The 22,228-nt window shown below is 43.0% G+C and overlaps 1 protein-coding gene across 5 annotated transcripts in view; it reads right to left on the bottom strand.

Moving 5' to 3' along the window:
- Positions 1-22,228, bottom strand: part of NHSL1 (NHS like 1) — a 237,889-nt gene that overhangs the window by 6,395 nt on the left and 209,266 nt on the right. For 4 of the 5 annotated variants that reach the window (XM_067701926.1, XM_067701929.1, XM_067701931.1 and 1 more), the window contains 4 exons: positions 15,101-15,290; positions 10,582-10,713; positions 1,100-4,348; positions 446-578 (listed from right to left, as the gene is read on the bottom strand). In XM_067701926.1, coding sequence (XP_067558027.1) covers positions 446-578; positions 1,100-4,348; positions 10,582-10,713; positions 15,101-15,290 — 3,704 coding nt within the window. The remainder of the gene's footprint in view (positions 1-445; positions 579-1,099; positions 4,349-10,581; positions 10,714-15,100; positions 15,291-22,228) is intronic. The other variant, XM_067701927.1, reaches the window with a different exon arrangement.

Here is a 22,228-nt window from a genome sequence, read left to right as displayed (position 1 = left end):
ATGAAAATAATAACAGCAATAAAACCAAACACTGTTAGGAAAGAAGAAGTCCCGTACGGCTAGTCTGTGCATCTTAAGTCCATTAGAACACAGCATTCCTCATCCTGGACTGGACCACTGGCTACTCTAACCCAACTCCTGTAAATATCCAATCAAATACAGCGACACTGCATTTCTTGCTAGTAAGAGAAGGGCCAACCAAATGGCATCATCACGTTGAGCCTCTGTCCCCCATATGATCATAAAAATCAGTGGAACTAAGTAAAACAGAAATTGGAGTCAAGGCAAATAAAAATATAGACACAAACTAAGAAATCAATAATCAGGTTAATGAAGCCTAACTGGGTGACAGCAGAAACCTCAAGAAAGAAAAATACATCGAGAAACGATTTGGAAAGGGGGACTCATAAAGTAGGTGCAAAAAAGAGGAAGGAGTTTTGGATACCTGTGAATAGCTGCAAAAAGGTCTTCCGTGGTCCGGGGTCTACTGGGGGTCATCACCTCATCACTCCCATCTTCCTTACAGAAGTCACAGGCCTCTGAGGAAGAACCGGCTGTGTCAGCCTCCGGTACCCCAGCTGTGGAGAAACAAGCAGGCAGACACAAGATGCACAAATGACTTGAATTTCAGTCCTTAGCCAAGCTCCCAAATATACTTCCCTACCATTCTGACAACGGGAGAATCACAGGGAGAGGCAGCAGGGCCTGTAGTTTGATATTTTACAAAGATGGGGAAAATGACACAAGCATGACAGTCACAGCTCAGGCTTTTCTGTTAAAGTCTAGATAAACTGACTGACTCTCCCTTAAATTTTGTTAGAACATTTCTTTGCAGCTCTCCAGGGGATTACTCACTGCTATTTAATACCCAGCCTGCTGCCGACCACTCCACCCCCTCTATTTTCTGCGCTTCTGTAAGCTCTACCCTTAGATCTAGGTTCAAAAAAAAATTTTTTTTTCAGGGAAATGCCAAGTTGGTAACCTAAGTACGAGGCAGCGCAGGGAGTCCACATACTGCTGGCTTGAACGTGAACGTGCACCAGCCCTGTTCGCCTCAGCTGCATATGGTCAGAGGGGAACAAGAGAAAACCAGACTCACGCCCTGGGTCCTGCAGAGACAAACAGCTCTCCACGTTGTCCCCGGCGTCCGCACAGCGCTCGGCGCCCGGCTCCTCCCGCGAGGGGGCTGGCGAGGCATCGGGCTGCACCATGGGGACATTGGCTTCCACTCTGCCTGGGGACTCAGATCTTGAAGCTCCTCCCGCAAGAACCGAGCTGCCAGAGTCGGTCTCATCGGAACCAGCCCCGGCTGCACACTCCTCTTGTGCCTCTCCTCTCGTGGGGCTGGGCGACGCTTTGCTCACGTTCTCTGCGGGCTCCGCCGTGAAATCTCTCTGCGGAGGTGGCACCACCAGAAACAGTTTGGGCTTCTTGGAAACAGGGGGGGGCTTCCTGCTGGGCGACGGGCTGGGGGGTTCATGGGGCGGGGCGGTCCCGGGTCCGGCCTCTGCCTCCCCGGCATGGCCCGGGCTGCGGCTCGGGAGGCCACGCTCGGCTACACTGTCCCGGTGACCCTGAGTCGAGCTCTTGGCAGGAGTCGGGAGCGAGCTTGTCGCGGAGGCAGGCTGGCTTTCACTCTCCATTTCATTTATGCTATTTCGGGATTTCAGGAGAGCAGATGGCTTTACATGATACTGGGGAACAACCGGAGTTCGTTCTTCCTGAGATGCATGTTCACGTAACTGTGCTACCTCGGTTCCTGAGTTCTTCCTCACCGGCCGCAACTGCACCATCTGCAACGCCTCCGTGGTGATCAGGGGCATGGGGGGTCTACCGCCCTCCTCCTTGGTGGAAGGCTGCCTGCAGGCCTCCCGGGAGGGCTCTGGCTGGCCAGCTTTTTTGAAAGAAGGCCTGGCATCTTTCATCAATTTGGGGTCAAGCGGTGGGGCAGGCGGGGGCACCGAGGGGGGGAAGGCAGGTGGTGGAGGTGGCAGGGAGGCAGATGAGTGCAGAAGACGGGGGCTGAGTGCTATAGGTGTCGGAGGAAAGAAGGCGTTGGTGGGGGGACAGAAGGGCGTGAGAACTTCTGGCGGTGGAGTGGGGAAGAGGGGAGAGTCCGGCAGAGGCGAGCCCTCGGGGAAATCTGCCGGTGGAGGGGGAGGAGGGAGGAAAGGAGACTTGTCCCTGGGACAGGGAGATGGGAGAGAGGGCAGAGGAGGCGCAGCAAGGGGAGCGGCCAGCACCGAATCTAGCCTCTTCATGGTTCCGCTTCCTTCCGTAGAAGTGCTGGAGGAAAGAGACGTGGACGAGGAGGAGATGGATACTGAAGATACCAGAGAGGACTTCCTTTCTGGCACCTTGGGCTTGGGCTTCCCCCGCCCATTGGCTGGTGACACTGACTTTAAAAACACAGGCACAGGGGTGAGAGTCGTGGGTGTGTTCGACTGGCTGGAATACCCACTGGATGGAGAAGTGACCCTGTGTGACTTCTCCGGCGATGTGATCTTTGGTTTGACTGCGCCATCGGGCACCGGGGCTACCGCGGCCCTGGACCCGTCCGGGAGATCGCGGCCTGGCCCGTTTCCGGGCGACGCTGCGCTGCCAGCTGGACCCGCCCCGCCCGGGTTCCCCGGGTCCTCCTGCACGCCCGTGTAGTCAATGTAGTAACCCCACGGGTCTGTGTACTCGGACTTGACGCTGCTCGTGTCGCTCTGTGCCGGTGTGACCCCGGCCAGGGCGTAGACGTTGGGGGTGGTGGCGGAGGTCAGGCTGCTGCCTGCGCTCACTGTGCTCTGGCTGCGGGAGCGAGGCAGCCAGGGCTCTTCGAAGTCACTGCACGGGCTCTGGGAGGGCGAGCTGCCGCCCTTGCCCGGGAGTTTCAGCTGCAGCGAGTGCTGGAGCGAAGCGATCAGGCTCTCGTTCAGCACCTGCCCGTTCGACTGGACGCTCTTCTTGGGAATCCTGCGCAGAGAGTCTGTCCGAGAGGGTGGCAGGGGAGGCTTCTTCGCTTTCTTCAGAGAGATGTTTCGAGAAAGGTTTTTGTCTTGGCAATTCGACCGGTCCCCTTGGTTCTTCCGCGCTCTTCCATCAAAAATATTGACCACGCTGTGCCTCGGGTTCCCAAAGCCATCGCTGCTATTGCACACATTCCCAGGTCCGTGTCCAGAGTTGGTGCGCAGAGAAGTGTAGTAGCCATCGTGGTCCTCTGGATACACGGCCCTGGCATCATCTTTGTTGGACGTCTGGTCCAAACTGCCACTGCTCAGGTTACCTACAGGAGTGGAGTAACCAGGAGTTGCCAAATGTGGCTTCCGTGGGGACGCACGCCCACTACCCGAGGCACTGTATTCCCAGGGCTCCGCGCTGCCGCCGTGTCCCCTGCCTCCTGAATGACTGGACTCACTCTTGCTGTTCAGATCCTGGGGGTGGACCGGGAAGCTCAGGTTGTTTCTACAATTATAGGCCATGGCCTGGGACCCATTCTCCCGATTTGCGGGCGTATTTAGAGAGACCGCAGAATCACAGAGGGACAGCACAGTGGTTGCACTGGACGAATGAGGATCTGAGGCCTGTGAAAAAATGGTGGGGTGCCCCTCAGTCCAGTTACCACGGAGAGAATGATGACCATCTTTCTGCCTGGAGAGGAAGTGGTCTCTGGATTTGATCTTTGTGTATGAAGACGAACTGGTAATTTTACTGTCCAGCTGCCCTAAGCTCTGAGCAGTGTGAATCACAATAACCTCTGAAGAGGAGGAGAGTGCGGCATTTGGGATGATACTGGTGGAGTAGGTTGTGTGAGGAGAGACTACGCACGCCGGGCTTGTTACGTTTTCACCCTCCAAGTACCCCAGCTCCTGGGATTTGGGCCTCAAAAGTGTTCCAGTCCCTGGGGCAGCTCCTAGATGTCCGAAGTCTTTGTCTACTTGCAGGTGACCCCTCTGGTAGGCGAGAGTTTCATCTGCGTCTTCTGCAGGGCGCAGAGCACCCAGCCGTGGCTCCAGGGACTGAACGTTTGTCCTCGCTCCAGACCGGGGGAGACTGTGGAAACCAGTGTCACTGTTGAGACGAGAAGGGAACACGACACCCACAGAGTCGCTCAGCACAGACATGTTCCCAGAGGAGCCTGGGAAGTGACTCATCTGGGCAGCAATGCCTTGCCCCTTCTGCGCCCTGATTCTTCTCATCGAAGGTGGTACGATTTTCACTTCCTCAGTCTGACAGCTGGAATCCCTGGTTTCTGAGCGCTGCCCAGCAGATCTATAGCCATCGAGCCTTCCAAGCGTACAGTAGTGGTCTGGGGTGTCCACTGAGTGGCCACCGACATCATCTTGGCCAGTGCCCCCCGAAGCTGGAGATAAAGCAGAAAGAGGCTTGTCACCTAAAAATAAAAATCAGTATCTTAGTTCATTACCTTGATCTCTCACCCTCTTCTGACTCTGTTCTGTTGTACTTAAAAGAAAAAAAACCTTTTCTATTTGGTCTGGTTTCTTTTTTCCTGTAAGCACCTAAGAGAAGGTTTAAGTATTGACAGTTACTGATAGCCCCTAAAATGAAAATCCTTATTATGAATTTTGGGTACTTCTCTTAATATATACTTCAAATCCTCCTATAGATTAAGTGCTGCATATAGGATTCTCAGGTACTGCCTTTGAGATCAAAGGTGAGTGCTTCTTGGAAGGTTTACTTTTCACATAACCTCCTTTTTGTAAAGGTAGCCTTTCACCCACCTGGTCATTGCACAGAACAGCCATCAAGCAGTGACTGCCTTTTCCAAAGACAGATGAATGTAGCAGTTCAACAATAGGGCTACAGAGATACCATTTATGAGGGATATTGGTATAAAACATTGTTAATTACATTAATTTTTTATGTCAGAAGGAAATCCTAAGAAAAAGAAAAATGATATACAGGCCCATCTGTGTTTCAAACATTTCATTATCCATGAATAACAACGCTCTTCTATCCATCTTAAGCCATTATCATCTGTCTGCTGATGACATTCAAAATTCAGTAGCAATCTGTTGTGTTCTGGTGGGGAAAAAGCAGCAGGAACAGATCCAGTGAACACTTCCTCAGTTTAGGATTATTCATTTCTTGGAGCTTTACAACCAAACAGAAAGAATAGTATGTTTAAAAAGAAAAGAAGCAGCAGCAGCACGAGGCAGCGTTTACAGAGAGGGAGGAAAATGGATGAGAAAAATCCTGAAGTGTAGGTAAAGGTTTCAAGCTACCTAGGAAAGAAGAGAAGCTTAAAAAAAAAAAAAAAAAAAATCATGAAGTCAAGAACTTACTCAAAGTATAAATAGAAAAAAAATCAATCCATGCATAGTAATCTTTAGGACAAATTAAATCTTGAAAAATAATAGCAAAACCATAATTCTTTCTATGTTGTTATCATCCAACAAGGACCAACTGGCATCCCTGTTTACCTGGACAGGGACACTGGTGATGATGGGATTCCTGAGATCTCCCTTCCTACCCCACTTCAATTAACCATCATATAGCACATGTCCCTGACTGCACAGCACAGCTCATCCAAGGAGCAAAGCATAATGCTAAAATGGCAGCAGTGGTCTTGTATCAAATGCACAGGAGATGTTACCCTGCAACAAAGGCTCCCAGCATAAAGCTCTTTCCTTCACTGTGATGATGGAGAATCACTTTTGTACCTGTATCTTTGGCAAAGAAGATCTATTTCCTCCTCCTACCCTCTGCCAAGTATACTTACTGCACACACACACTCACGTGCACATGTGACGTTCTGCCTCAGAAAGAGGGGAAGTGGGCAAAAGGGCAGGAACAGAAGAAAAACCCACTTTAAGGAAAGAAAAAAGGTGCAAGTTTTTGCAGTTTAGTATTTTAGAAGGTGGGGGGTTGACTTGTAGTTCTGTATCAGTTTGCACCAGTTCAATTCCAAACATTCAGCATACCTTATTATGTTAATATCTTTTTCTTTCAAATTTGCAGTAGTTTTTACATGAGGTCAGTGGTAGATTTTTAAATGTCTTTAAGGGCCATAAACAAAGTCTTGATTCTTTCAGGTAACAATTTTGCAGGCGAAACCATTCTAGGCTTCTGAAAATGGGACTACAGCCATTTCTTTACCACCTAGAGCTCAATACTATTTTTTAATTAAAATAACAATGCTTTGGGCTTCCCTGGTGGCGCAGTGGTTGAGAGTCCGCCTGCTGATGCAGGGGACATGGGTTCGTGCCCCGATCTGGGAAGATCCCACATGCCGCGGAGCGGCTGGGCCCATGAGCCATGGCCGCTGAGCCTGCGCGTCCGGAGCCTGTGCTCCGCAACAGGAGAGGCCACAATAGTGAGAGGCCCGCGTACTGCCAAAAAAACAAAACAAAACAAAAAAAACCAATGCTTTTCTAAAGACCTCTAAAATATACATATAAAACAACTCTGATATTATTTATCAAAGGGACCACCAAAATTCTATTCCCAAGACAGATCCTCCAAAATTTTCACAGTACAAAAAAAGTGTGACAATATTACAGGACACAGATGAATGCTATCTTCATTAAACAGCAAAAATTACAAAAATAGGACTACAAACAAATATAGTCGGCTCAGGTGCTGCTAAAAATCTTGATGGGATTTACCTGATTTAAAAATAATTACACATATTTTTTCTTTTACTTACTATATAATACTACAAGGACTGCCCAATTTTTAAAAAACACATGTAATCAAAAATGATAGAAATCTACAAGTTAGTTTTACTTAAGGTTTAATGTATTGTCAGGTCTAAAGTAATGTTCTTAGTACAAACCAGCAAAAATTATTCAGAGGGGATTCCTTTAAACAAGGCCTTTTCTGCTTGGGGAATCCACATTGGGGTAAGTTCCAGGAGTACCCAAATGATTCAGCAGCCAAACAATCATTATATACCAACAAAATAATCTTATCTGCTTCTAAAAGAGGAAACCTCATAACAGGTCATTCAAATATAATTCTATGTACGTTTAAGATGAGAGTAAAGAAAGAGTTAGAAATTTCGGCCTTTTATTTAAACGGAAGGCAACACATTATATACCATAAATATGCTTTAAACAGAAAATATCATACCTTGATTTTAAAGCTTTATATATTGACTGGTCTCGCGAGGCCACTAAACATTTTGAAGTAAAAGATGCATATAATTAAGCACAATTGACTCTACTTCCGGGAGCATCCCTGGTTAGATTTTAAAAATCCAAAGTCCCGGGCTTCCCTGGTGGCGCAGTGGTTGAGAGTCCGCCTGCCGATGCAGGGGACACGGGTTCGTGCCCCGGTCCGGGAAGATGCCACATGCCCCAGAGCGGCTGGGCCGGTGAGCCATGGCTGCTGGGCCTGCGCGTCCGAAGCCTGTGCTCTGCAGTGGGAGGGGCCACAACAGTGAAAGGCCCGCGTAGCGCCAAAAAAAAAAAAAAAAAAATATCCGAAGTCCCAACAACTTGGGCAGTGTTTAGTGGACAGGTTGCATCTTTCCTATTAAATGTCTTTCTTTCAGATAATCGTATCCTTTAAAAATCTAACTTGTTTGACTCAGCCATCCTTCCCTATGCTTTATATCTAAGGAAGACTTTTTTTTTTTTTTTTTTGCGGTACGCGGGCCTCTCACTGTTGTGGCCTCTCCCATTGCGGAGCACAGGCTCCGGACGCGCAGGCTCATCGGCCATGGCTCACGGGCCCAGCCGCTCCGCGGCATGTGGTATCCTCCTGAACCGGGGCACGAACCCGCGTCCCCTGCATCGGCAGGCGGACTCTCAACCCCTGCGCCACCAGGGAAGCCCAGGAAGACTAATTTTTAAAGAAAACATGAAGTGTCTATTTTTGATAATCATTAGTTAGGTAGCACAAAGCTTTCCAATCAGACACCTTATAAGTACAAAATATTAGAAGAAAGGGCAAGGTCAACCTTTGTCCAAATGAACGAAGAAAAGATCTAATTTTTTTGCTATATGTTACTGTATTCAAATGTTACTTTCCCTTACTCTACCCACGAATCCTTCCAACTACCCTATCTATAAAACTAGAGTGGGGGCTTCCCTGGTGGCGCAGTGGTTGAGAGTCCACCTGCCGATGCAGGGGATGCAGGTTCATGCCCCGGTCCAGGAGTGGCTGGGCCCGTGGGCCATGGCCGCTGAGCCTGCACGTCTGGAGCTTGTGCTCTGCAACGGGAGAGGCCACAACAGTGAGAGGCCCGCATACCGCAAAAAAAAAAAAAAAAAAACTGGAGTGGTTGTCTAATTGTCTTATTTTAAAAAAACTAGCTCTAACTTAGATACAGCTGTCTCAGTTGACCTCCAGCGGTGATCCAAGACATGTCATCAACTGTGCAATGACATCAACTGTCTCACATCTGGTAACACTCACAACACAGATGGTGTAGGGAAAGCTATTGTCTTTCCCTTAGGATTAGTGGTGTTCCTATGTTACGGGCAAAAGAGAAATGAATGCAGACCCTAGAGACTCTATCATTGATTTTAAAAATATTAAAATTACAGAAGATATGATTTACCTAGCTGATCAGATCCTTCCAGTAAGGTCAAAGAGGCAACTGAGTTACTGGCTCCATACTGGTTGGTTCAGTAATAAAAGTGATAAAAGTTCTTAACTCTGAGGCTCTGGAAATATAGATAGATAGATAGATGGATGGACAGATAGATAGATAGATAATTCATATTGAATACTTATGTGTATGTCTATCTTTATTCAGCCCAAACTATTCTTATACTCTGCACAAAGCCATCCAAAACCTACCCATATTTGTTGGAAAGCCACTCAAAATGTAGCCTACCTGGAAACATCAACCTTGTTATCTTGCAAAGAGCTGTCTTTAAAGTCACTTTTTTAGGTTAAGGCTCATCTCCTAGAAGATCAGTTAAAATATAAATATTACCTGAGTTCTGTAAAAACTTAGCCTATTAATATCTGCTGAACATACTAGTACATATTATTTTTTCTCAAGTTAGTTAGCTGTTATCTAAAGGAGAGAGAAAAATAGAGCCTGAAAGAATGGGATACAGGAGCCCTGGCCCACTAAAGGAGGCAGATGTGAGGGCATGAACCAGAAGCAACTTTCATAAATCCTGTGGATGCAATCTTGCCTCTGTTTGTGATTAAACTCCTGTGTTATGGGATAAGATGAACACCCGTATGTCATCGGGGTTACTGGAGCTACCTAGAGCAGAGGAGAAGCATCGCTACTCTTGTCCCATTGCTGTTACAGTCTGGAAGGCAGAGACCACATGCTGTAGAATTGGATGGCAGAGAGAAGACGCGGGGTGCAGAAGAGTGAGACTTCCTTCCCTAATACAAAGCATTTAGGCAAGGGTGTTAGGAAAAAACACACAAGAGTATGTCTGTGGCACCTGGATGTTGAAATGCTACCTCAAACTGCTATAACATATACCAATATTGCTAGGATAAATTCATTTTGATTAAAAGACTAATAGGCAAGTTCAGAAATAATGATTAGGAGTTTCTAGAGTATAGCCCTCAATAGCAAATAAAAGTAAAAAGACCAGGTGAAGTAATTACAAGGAAAGAAGTCCACAGGTTGGCCAAAAAGAAAAAGGCAAGTTTCGAGATAGGTAGTATTTAGTTGAATACAATAACTGTAATTGTAGCTATTATGTTTATAGTAGTACCAGGCACCAAGTGCTTCATCTGTATAAATTCATTAAATCCTCAAACAACCCTATGAGGTAGGTTCTAGTAACATCACCAGCCACATTTTTTGAATGAAAAAGTAGACTCAGAGAGGTGAAGTAACCAGCTTGAGGCCACCCAGCAAGTAACTGGCAGAGATAGGATTTAAATCCAAGCAGCCTGGCACCAGAGCCCCTGCTCTTAGCCCTGCTATCTCGGCAGACATTCCTGATGGGCCATGAAAAAACAGGGAGAGGAAGTGAATATAGAAAGAAAAGAAGGAAAGGATTATCCAAAGCATATATAAAGAGAAGCAGAAACAAAATGTATGAGTGAATAACGAAGTAAATCACCCTCTCCACCAGCCGAAAGTATTTTTCATTTTCTTTTTTTTATCAAAGGTTGAAAAATACTGAATCAAAAAGCTATGAAATTGTTTCACCGAAGTACCAATAAAGCACCAGCCCACATAAGTGACTATTTTCTACTGTACTGGTATTTACTAATTATGCTATACTGCTGTCTCTGATGACAAAATGCCACCGATATTGTCGGTACAGCTAATGAAGTCTCTATTCATAATTTGAAGTCCTAGAATAAGTTTTTGGTTTCATGAAGACTTAAGCTCTAAATTGAAAGTCAATTTTATTGTGGGAATGCCCACTGTTCAAGGTACATAGAGATGATGACATAACTTAAATTTCTATCATCCCAATTAATAGTCTTCTCTTACCTTCTCAACAAAACTGAATACATCATCTGCATGGGATGTTAAGATTTGTACCCAGTGCTTCGTTCAGGAAAGAAGCTGGCCCTTTGGGGTACCAAAAGGCTATCAGAATGTATCAATTTCATAAGCACCACCGATGAGGTTAGCGTAGTAATGGTGAGTAGCAATGAGGGGCAACAGAATACAGTTCTGATGAGCCATACCTAGCTCCTTCTGTATGCTGTCAGGGACTCCTGTAATAGTCTTTCTCCTTTTGACTTTCTTCGGTCGTCTTACCAGAGTGTCTGTGTAAATTAGAGACCGCCGAAGGCTGGCCTGGCGATCGAAATTCTCCCCTAATGTAGAGCAGTAGAACAAGCAAAGCAAGGTTATTTTCAAGCAAGGCGACACCATGCACTTTCTTCCAGAAGCTTGTTGTAAAATGATAAGAAGGTATTAATAATGATGTTAGCCAGTCATACGATGATGAATGAATGCTGAAGGGCAAAAAAGGAAGGCAAGCACATTAGCACCATAAGGCTATTTTCCAACTTCCATGTGTGTGTCCTTCCGAAGGAAGCACCTTGAGCTCATTTGCAAATGAGCTGGAGTGGCAAATACAAACTGGTGAATAACACACTGGAAAAGTGATTTTGTGTTCTTTAAAAAACGTATCATTTTGGAAGTACTTTACAAAGGTCTTCTGGTCACTGAAATCACGCTTAACATCAGTGTGTATGCAGTCCCAGCGATGAATACCTTTGACTCATCTGGTCCTCTCCAGAGACCAATGTAATGTCTTGTCCTATGTGATGAAACAAATCAAGAATTTTGGATGAAGAGCTTTTTCTTCCATCAAGGAGGCTGATAATTTGGATAGACTGTGGTAATTGCTATGGTGTGAGATACAATGATAATGGAAAAGAAAAAGCCTTATAATGATAAAGTACTTTTATCACAATGAGACCCAGAAGCACTGATGTTGTTAAAGCTGAACTGCTTCTTGCCGTTTCTGAATCACTTTTTAAAGCTGATCTAAACTCATTTCAGTTATGTTGAAACCAAACCCAGAATGCCACATCCACAGGACTCTTTTTCTTTCTAGCGTGTAAGCTGTGTGTTTAACACATCATGGGAAACCATAAAATAGTAACGTATCAGTTATTGATTGGTCTGCTTTAAATTTATCAGTTTAATTAAAGAAAGTTTTATAGTATTGACCTTGTTAAATGGTTCTTCTCAAAGAGATTTAAAAAAAATACATACACAAAATACATACTTTTATGTTCTAAGAAAAGTATAAAAATTATTCACTCTTTTTAGCAATATTGACGCACATTCAAAGTGGGTATGTTGTAAACAATGTATCTTCTATTTTAATGGGAATAAATTGTGAATAGAACCAATAAGGTTCTAGTCAAAACAGAGGATAAAAGATCTGAATGATCAAAACACATTTCACCTACAAAGCAACAAACTTAGATAAGCGCTTGCAAACTTGAAAATGCTCACACTTCTGTTCCTAATGGAGAAAAACAGAAATGACTTAGAGAAGACCCTGAAACGCTGGAAGGTACCATCACTGTGATAAATGGGTCACTATGTACAATAGCATACATGGCGCTTGTAAGGGACAAGTCAGGAGTTCACTGGTCCACTAGTTCCCTGAAGCAGAGGAAAAATATTTTCTTGGATCAAGCCATTAAGAATGGACAGAACATTAACAGATAGCTGCATTTAGTCTCCAGTTTTGCTTCCTAAACCAAAACAAAGATAAACCACCCAAGCTCCAAAGAAATTAAGAAACAAATCATGAAGATGAACATCTAAGACATACACCATTACTGGCGCCGACACTCCATCTTGAATCGTGACCTAAAAGGACGGTCTCCCCCACTGGATTATACATTTCTGGAGGGTAGGGTCCGTAATCATGTACTGTAGCATCGCCTGTGGCATTCAGCTCAATGCCTGATACAAAGCAGTTATTCAGTAAATAGCTACTGAATTGAGAGGAATTTAATTATTCCCTTTCATTGAAAAATGGCATTAGTTGGTCATGGTTACTACTTAGAAATCAATTTAGCTAGCTCGAACATCAGTACAAAGGCAGTTTGTAAGAAGTGCTTAAGTATGTTTACCCACTCTATTTATCTTCCAGGTGGAAGAGTTGTTATCCCACATGGCCGACTATGGGACATACTCATATGTACATTTTATTTTAAACATTTTTTTCTCAACTCTTAGAACATGACGAGTCCCACAGGACTATGACTAAAGGGATTAAATTGATTTTCAAGCCAGCAGATCACTGTGCTAATGTTCTACCTCTATGCCTGGCGAGCATCTCTCTGGATTTGAAATAATATATTTATTGGCATTCTTCCCTCTGCTGAACTGTACTGCAAACCAAATAGAAGGTCAATGTTCATCCAAAAAAATGAACACATGACAATGCCCTATAGGAAGCTACATTTTTATTTCAAAAGTCTTCTAGGGCTTTAGAAATATATCGTTTAAAGAGCAGGAAGTTGTATAACCTATGTCAATTCAACCACTAAAAGTAAACATTTTAAATTTAATGCTTATTTATACCGGAATATTAGAAAAACTACTTCTTTATGAAATATGTGTGTATATGTGAACACACGGATCTAGAAAATGGATCAATAAATACATAATTAGGTATTTGCTTTCTACATTTCCAAAAACGTTAACCACTCAGAATTAAACTGCATTTTTTCCTAACTCATAGTGCTCATTTGTTTACTGTCATTCACCTTTCCTGTGTGGCATTTTCAAGCCCTCCTTTTAAACTCTATGTAATTCACATCCACTTAGTCGTCACACAGGAGAGAATTAAGTTCAAAGAGACTGACAGTGTCTGCTGTTGTGACAATGTATTTCACTGCAAATTATTCTTTATTCCTGAAACTCTAGTTACTCTGTTTTAAATTTCCTAATTTCACGATAATGCATTTTACCCTAATTCCATTAAGGACTGTCACATTTCATAGCACAATCTTATCTTATAATATTATTTCTGAGGCATTTAATCATATATAATGTAATTACATTTCTGCTGCATTTAATCAATCAAATAATGTAATGCATTATCTTGTAGAAAATATGCACCATGTATTTCATTGAGCAATAAACATTGTACTTCGTTCTGAAATGTAACTACGTATTAAAAATATCTTTAAAATATATGATCTAGGGCTTCCCTGGTGGCGCGGTGGTTAAGAGTCAGCCTGCCGATGCAGGGGACGCGGGTTCATGCCCCGGTCCGGGGGGATCCCGCGTGCCGCGGAGTGGCTGGGCCCGTGAGCCATGGCCGCTGGGCCTGTGCGTCCGGAGCTTGTGCTCCGCAATGGGAGGGGCCACAGCAGTGAGAGGCCCGCGTACCGCAAAAAAAAAAAAAAAAAAAAATAAAAATAAAATATGATCTAGGTAAATGAGAATCACGCTCAGAAAAATCAATGTTATTTTTATAGAAAATGGAATGAAATGCCATGCTATTCCTTTAAGGCTTAAGTATAGCAAATATGGAAAAATGCACATGGAATTTAAAATAATTCAGGTACTTATTTATTAAATTTCTCTGCAATTCAAAATAGAGTTTTAAATGTAATTTTTAAACATCCTGTAAGGTTTTAAAAAGTTCATCAGTAACTATCAAAATGTTTTCAGTTCCTTACAGAATGTTTTTAGTCCCACCAATGCCATGGCAAAAAGCTTTCTAAGTAGTCAAGAGCAGTTGCCTCAGAAACACAGCAAGGGTGCTATGGGTTTTCATCCTAATTTTTTATGAAAGCTTATCCTTATTGGTCACCTGATTTTTTTTAGGTTCTGGCCCTATAGACCAGGCTTTGTATGGACTGATTATCAATATAACTATCAGTAAACTATTTCTCTTGAACACATAGTCTAATGGCTGAAGCTACTAACTCTTAACGTGTCTGTTTTGCATTTTGTACACTCCCCAAACCACTGACCTAGCTTCTCTGCAGGCTATGGAAGTGATAAAGTACAAAAGTTTTGATATCTTTTAACAGTTCTTCTACATTTGTGAAATACTGTCTTTGAACTTTATGTACCTTGTTGTCACTTTAATTATCATAGATGATATTTTTAAATTCAGAAGGAATGGATTTTTATTTGACGGTTATAGAATTCAAATTATGGAGCTCAAGATATAATTTTACCACCCTATTAAGTTTAAAAAAATATATTTATAGTTATTATTAATTCATTTGATATTTTTATTTCAAGTAATTTTTCTCTTTTTCTACTTGAGAAAACAAGAAGGTAAGCAAATCATTCAGAAATATCACTAAAGTGTTATATCTTCACTTCTAAAAATCAGTTAAAATAGCCCTTCAGAAGGTAAACCTAATTTTTTCTTACCCAAGATCACATTTGGAAGATATTCCCATATGGCCAAAATATTTTTAGAAGGCCAATCAATTAAAAGAAACACTTCAGCTGAATGGCTGGACCACTGAGTTCTTTGACATCAACCTTTGATGACATAGAGTCTTCTAATCTAAAAGCAATATATATTTGACATGCACACACATATATATGTTTTAGTATTCCCTTCATTAAACAAAGAGCAGGAAGTCAGACCACAGCTATTTACCTGTGATGTATAAATGACATGCTAAGAGCATATAACAAACAAAGAGCCATAGTCATTCTCCCAGAACATTTGGAACCTGTCTGCAGAGCAAAGCATACCAGTTATGTTAATAGGAACTACATCAGCCTGGACTGTTTGGGCCTGCTGTCGCATCTTCTCTTCCGGTGTTGGCAAGGGAAGTGATTTGGTCCAGTTGGTTTGAGTATTAAAGTCAGAGAAGTCACTTGAGGTTGGCGTTTTAGGTCTCCTGGTAGAAAGTCTTTCCTCTTCCGACGAAGAGATAGAACACTGCAGGGGAAAAAAGTGAGAGGAAGCCATAGTATGTGTAAATGCTGGCAGAAACATTTAAAAATACATTTCTTTAAAAAAATTTTTTTAACTGATTTGAAGCCATAAAAAAAAAAATTGGTCACATTTAGGGACAGAAGCAACGGTTTGCAAGAGACGTGTTCATCACCTTGAGTATGACCCATAATATATATGATTTGCAGAGGCCTTAGTCTCTAAGCCATGAGGACTGCAAAAGGTTTTGCTGACCCACAAAATTTTTTAAGCCTCAGTCTCATTTCCTTTAGGCTCTGACCTCAAAGAACAGTTTGAAAATGATAGAGCTTTTGTTGCTCAACTATCTGTGCTCTTCGGAAACCATTTATATGGGGGAAAAAAATCAGTGTGAAATTGTTAAATTATAAGAAGCTGACTGAAGCTCTGCTTGGAGCTTATCAAAGTCCCGTGAAAACATTTCTAGCAGTGTCTGTTTTTATACAGATTAACATGCTAACTGGGGAGCCCTCGTCAATACCCTTCTCCCTGTAACATCTTAAAAAGTGTAAGCAAGAAAGTTGTTTTGGCAAGCATTTTATGATGAACTTCACCATGGCTCCAGCAGCTGGTTCTATGACAAGAAAACACCAAGAACTCAAAAGAAATGTGACGGTCTCAGGAACAGCAGCAACAATAACAACAAAAAAGGGTAATTGACTTTTGTTGGGAAATGGCAGGTTATAATCATAATAAACGCTTAAGGACTGCTCTTCAAGTCAAAAGCATTTAAACTAACTACCACCTAAGGCAGTTAAGACAGGTTTTCCTTAAAAATGAAAAGTCAATAAACCTTCCCAAGGGAATTCCTAGAATACTAGCACCCAGGTCGATTCAGCACCCCTCAACCACACAGCCCCCCAAAAGGGTAACTGCTATCCTGACTCCTAACACCCCAGCTTCATTTGCCTGTAATTGAATTTTCTCTAAGGGAAATTATACTGTATTTTCTGTTTCGTGACTTATTTCTTTCATTTAAGGTTATGTTTGTGAAGATTTTTCTATCTTTAAAAAGCACGTGTTGGGCTTCCCTGGTGGCGCAGTGGTTGAGAGTCCGCCTGCCGATGCAGGGGACACGGGTTCGTGCCCCAGTCCGGGAGGATCCCACATGCTGCGGAGCGGCTGGGCCCGTGAGCCATGGCCGCTGAGCCTGCGCGTCCGGAGCCTGTGCTCCGCAACGGGAGAGGCCACAACAGTGAGAGGCCCGCGTACCACACAAAAAAAAAGCATGTGTTGATGCATTTCTGGATTTACCGCAAGTTTCCAAGAGGACATCAGTAAGACATCTACAGAAATGCACTAGTTAGATATCTCAAACAAAAGAACACTGCCATCTCTGTTTACTGCTATTGAATTAACCCTCCTGCAAAATATCTGTATTTATCCTACAACTACTAGCACTCCACAAATCTGAAAAAGACTACACAAGGGCTAATGAAAATGGGATGGTGCGGGGTTAGGGCTCTAGGCTAAGAATCCAAAGCCTCAGGTCACTCACTTTACAGTTAATTGATCTTGAAGCTGTTCCTAAACACTGAAGTTTACTTAGCTGTAAAAAAGGGCTATCCTCCCTCCCTTCCACACGCCACTACAGGTATTCGTGAACCTAGTGACATGAGAGCTGTGGGAAAGCCATCGTGGAAATAAAAATATAAATCATATGAACAGACATCTCAATATTTGAGACTTTATATTATTAGTGTATAAAATGATAACCTAGCTTCTTTGCCACCTAAGGAAAACGTGAAATGTGTGTAATTAAATTGACAATATACTCAATTTATAATGAGCATATGTTACTGACATCCTATGATGATACTAAATTGCACGATATCTATTCATATTTGATCCAACACTGGTCAAAATGATCACAACTCCTACAGATCCTTGAGAGGCAATCAAAGGGAGTTTCGAATCAGCAGCAGCTAAGCCATGCCGATGTAAATCAATTATTTCTATCCTTTTTGCAGTTGTGACACTCGCGTTGGGTTTGATTTATAATACTCATGATCTACCCTATGTTGCAGATACACAAATTAAAATTAATTTTATTTGAGAATTTCATGCAGTTTGTGTAAAGGTCACATGTCTGAAGTTGAATCTCAGTTTAGTAAATTAGGTTACTGATTTTCTGATATCTATACACAGAAATAATTTTTCAGGCAACTTTGAAATATAGCACAAATTTTAAAGGCCATAAGAAGCAAATCCTAATCAAAAAGGTCTGAAAGAAAGAAAAGTAAAGCTTCAGCTTGATGGAGAATAAATAGCATGGTGACACCCTACCAAGAGGGCTCCCTTTTCCGTGTGACGTCTGCCGAGGGAGGGGGAGAAGCACCGTTCTGTGGTCTGTATTTGGCTCAATGGGGCACATCAGCCTTAGTAACCTACCTCTCTTTCAGTTGACTGAGAGTGTCAGAATTGAAAACTGTCACAGTGCAATAGCACTTCAGTTTAGCCTCGTTGCCATGGGATGATGACCAGGGACTGCTCCAGTATGACAAGTGACAAAGATCATCTTTTTTTTGGCGGTACGCGGGCCTCTCACTGCTGTGGCCTCTCCGGTTGCGGAGCACAGGCTCCGGACGCGCAGGCTCAGCGGCCATGGCTCATGGGCCCAGCCACTCCGCGGCACGTGGGATCCTCCCGGACCGGGGCACGAACCCGTGTCCCTTGCATCGGCAGGCGGACTGTCAACCACTGCGCCACCAGGGAAGTCCTAAGATCATCTATTTTATAAAGTGCTCCCTTCCTTTGCAAGAAAACTTCCGAGACATGCAGGTCACAGATAAAGTTATATGCAAATGGGACTGTTATACAGTGCCACAATCTACTACAGAGAAATAAAAAACCAGGATGGTACAACTTCCAGAATGATCTGACTCCCATCCTTCTCAGCATTTATAAATGCAGCAGGGGAACAGGAGAAACCTCAATCATCTCAATGGCCGAACACATCACAATTACTCCATTAAGATGGATACTGTAATGCTCTGGTTATTACCTTAGCCTCTTAACTGGTGTCCATGCTCTGACCTTGTTGGCCACCCTCCCCTTCTCCCCACTGCCCCTTTGATAGTCTACTGCTCAACACAGAAGCCAGAGGGATCCTTTTAAAATATGTCAGATCCATATATACACTACCAAACGTAAGGTAGACAGCTAGTGGGAAGCAGCCGCATAGCACAGGGAGATCAGCTCGCTGCTTTGTGACCACCTAGAGGGGTGGGATAGGGAGGGTGGGAGGGAGGGAGATGCAAGAGGGAGGGGATATGGGGATATATGTATACACATAACTGATTCACTGTGTTATACAGCAGCAACTAACACAACAATGTAAAGCAATTATACTCCAAAAAAGATGTTTAAAATAAATAAATAAATAAAATATGTCAGATCATGGCTGCTCCTGTGTATCCTTACTATAATCTACAAGACCCAACATGACCTATGAACTGGCCCACTGCTACCTCTGACCTCATCTTCTACTATTCTATCCCTTATTTATTCTACTCCAGCCTCACCATCCTCCATCCAGTTCCTTGTACAAACCAAGCACTCTCTTGCCTCAGGGCCTTTGCACTTGCTCTTCCCTTAGACATCCTCACAGATAGCACCTTCTTATTCTTCAGGTGCTTAGTCAAGAGTCCCCTTCTTGTTGAGGTCTTACCTGTCCACTTACCTAAAATTTCAACTCCTCCCCAATATTTTATATCCCCCTTCTCAGCTTTCTTTTTTCTCTTCAGTACATATCACCAGTATGCATATATTTTAGTTATTCACCTTGTTTGTCTCTCCCATGAGAATGTAAGTTTCAGAAGGCTTTAAATCAGAATTGCATAGAGAGCTATTTCACAATTTTAGCTAAAAAAGGGGGTCACCATTTAGTAACTGATTGTTCAATGCCTTGCCCTGGGTTACAGGCTTTATAGGAATTGGTACCTCATTTAATCTTTACGGCATTAGCCTTGTTTTGTAAATAAGGAAATGGAGTAAAGCAACTTCACTTTTGGGAACTTCACAAGTGGGCAACTGGGACTAGAACCCACGTGTGCCCTCAGAGCTTCTGCTGTCAAACAGTGTAAAATAACAACTTGGCAATATTTGCAATAAATTACTAGGTTTTCTATCTAAAATTAAAATCTCCGGACTTCCCCGGTGGCACAGTGGTTAAGAATCTGCCTGCCAATGCAGGAGCCATGGGTTCAATCCCTGGTCTGGGAAGATTCCACATGCCGGGGAGCAACTAAGTCTGTGCACCACAACTACTGAAGCCTGTGCGCTCTAGGGCCCACAAGCCACAGCTACTGAGCCCGTGTGCTGCAACTACTGAAGCCGGTGTGTCTACAGCCCATGCTCCACAACAAGAGGAGCCACCGCAACGAGAAGCCCGCGCACCGCAATGAAGAGTAGCCCCCAGTCGCTGCAACTAGAGAAAGCCCGTGCGCAGCAATGAAGACCCAACACAGCCAAAAATAAATAAAATAAAAATAAAATCTCCGTTTGTATCTCTGAATAAGAACAAAACCTTTAAAAAAGCTAGAGTAAAGTCAACAGTGTGGTGTAGCAGGTGGAACACTACACTCTGGAGTAAAAAACAGTAAGTATCATCATGCTGGCTCTGTCATTTACCAGCTGTATGTTTTGAGCAACTCAAGCTCCCTGTGTTGAGAACAGAATAACTTAAATAGCGTCACCATGCTTCATGTTAAGGGATCCCTCGGTACAGGGTAAATTATTTTTTTAAATATTGAGTTTAAAGTGGTCTTGCTTTCAGAACTTAAATGCAGTTTTAAAAACTGTAAATTGATCAGTAATGTTCATTAACACCTTATATCCTTATCCTGGAAGGAATGGACAGTCACAAATGAAACATAAGAAACCTTGATTTCTTGTGTCAAATTGCTTAATTCACAAAGGGAGATCACCTGCCATACCAGCAGTTGTTTTGTGAATTTTGGATGCTGTTAAGTCCTGCATTTCAGAGACTACTAGGTCCTGTCTGGACATCAGACAAGCTCCCACCAGATGGATGGTGGGGCCTGAAACATGGTCTCTTTGGCAGACGGCCAAGTTAACAAAAAGTGGGCTTAACTATGAAACACATGTGCCCACCCAGGCTTTTTTTTTTTTTTTTTTTTTTAAATCTGCTATGCTTTTAAAAATTAGAAAACCTGGGCTTCCCTGGTGGCACAGTGGTTGGGAGTCTGCCTGCTAATGCACGGGACACCAGTTCAAGCCCTGGTCTGGGAGGATCCCACATGCCGTGGAGCGACTAGGCCCGTGAGCCACAACTACTGAGCCTGCGCTCCGCAACGAGAGAGGCCGCGATAGTGAGAGGCCCGCGCACCGCGATGAAGAGTGGCCCCCGCTTGCCACAACTAGAGAAAGCCCTTGCACAGAAACGAAGACCGAACACAGCAAAAATAAATAAATTAAAAAAATTAGAAAACCTAATTATAGCCAGAGTTAAAGTTAGCATTCATTTAGCGATTATTACATAAAAATAGATACAGAACAGATGAAACTATATAGAGCACCATTTAAGAGGAAAACCACATACATTCCGGTCCTTTTTACAGGACACTTACTTAGTCGATGGTGTTTTTCTCTCCAGAATTAAATCTTTCTTGGGTCAACTCTTTCTTTTTAAAGATTCTAGATAGTTTTATAAGGTGCCAAAATGTCTGGAGTCTTTTTTGGCTATATGCTTCTTCCACCGTCAATACACTGAGACACAAGACATCCTGACTTCATTCTCTTCTCTCCTTATTCCTCCCCCGGGCCCCCTGGGCCCTGGACCCAACAACAAAAACCAAGGGTAGTGGTTTGGGGGGATCCACACAGAAGCACAGTTCATGGCCCATCCGGCAGCTCCACGATGGCCAGGAGGTGGTTTCCACATTCACATTATTAAATAATTTCAATTGTTCCTTCTCTCCTACTCAGTATATTACCACAAACCTAGCCTCTTTATCATGGGCTCTAAACTTTCTTACCCTGTACTGAATTAAAATATTTTGGATTTAAACGATCACATATTAAGTGAACCTAAATGTTCAAAGTGATAATGTAATTTCCTCCTTTTAACAACCTTTTACTATAATAAATCATATATACAAAATAACATGAATTTTTAAGACCCTACTACCCAACTCATGACTTAAAATAGTACCAAAAAACTGCATCCACCCCAAACTTTTCCCTGCTTCCCCCAAGGTAACCACTCTCCCGAATTCTATGTTATTTATCATTCCCTAAATTGTTGTTATGTGTGTGCATAAATATGTCTAAATTACATATTTAGACTTGCTTGACTTTATAAAAATGGTACCATTCTCTTTGTAGTGTTATTCACTTACCATTGTTTCGAAGACATACCCATGTTGTTGTGTGAGCTACAGTTAATCCATTTCACTGAAGCCTACATTCCATTCTAATACATTTATTTATCCACTCTTTTACTGATGGATGATGGGTTGAAAAAGATGTTCTTCCTAGTATCTCAACAATTCAAAACTCCCCTAAGAGAGTAGTTAGCAGGAAAGAGCTGTAGCTAAGCCTCAATTCCGCATACACTCATTGTTTGAGGGAAAACAGGGGCTGTGGAGTCACAGATTTGGGTTTTAATCCTAGTTCACTTTTGGGGGTGCAGGGTGTGTTCACTATCTTGATTGTGGTGATGGTCTCCTGTATGTATCAATAAGTCAAAACTTATTAAATTGTATACTTTAAAGACGTGTAGTTTACTTTATGTAAATTATACCACATAATGCTCTTTTTAAAAAGAGAGAGAGAACTCTGTTTCAGGGTTTAAAAGCTATGTGATCTTAAGCAAGTGGAGTAATCCCTCCAAGATGCATCTGTGACATGCGCACAATGCAGGCTACCTTGCATGGCTGCAG

Source organism: Pseudorca crassidens, chromosome 13 (genome assembly GCF_039906515.1).
Source record: "Pseudorca crassidens isolate mPseCra1 chromosome 13, mPseCra1.hap1, whole genome shotgun sequence".
Taxonomy (NCBI): domain Eukaryota; kingdom Metazoa; phylum Chordata; class Mammalia; order Artiodactyla; family Delphinidae; genus Pseudorca; species Pseudorca crassidens.
This window is presented reverse-complemented; position numbering and strand designations above follow the sequence as displayed.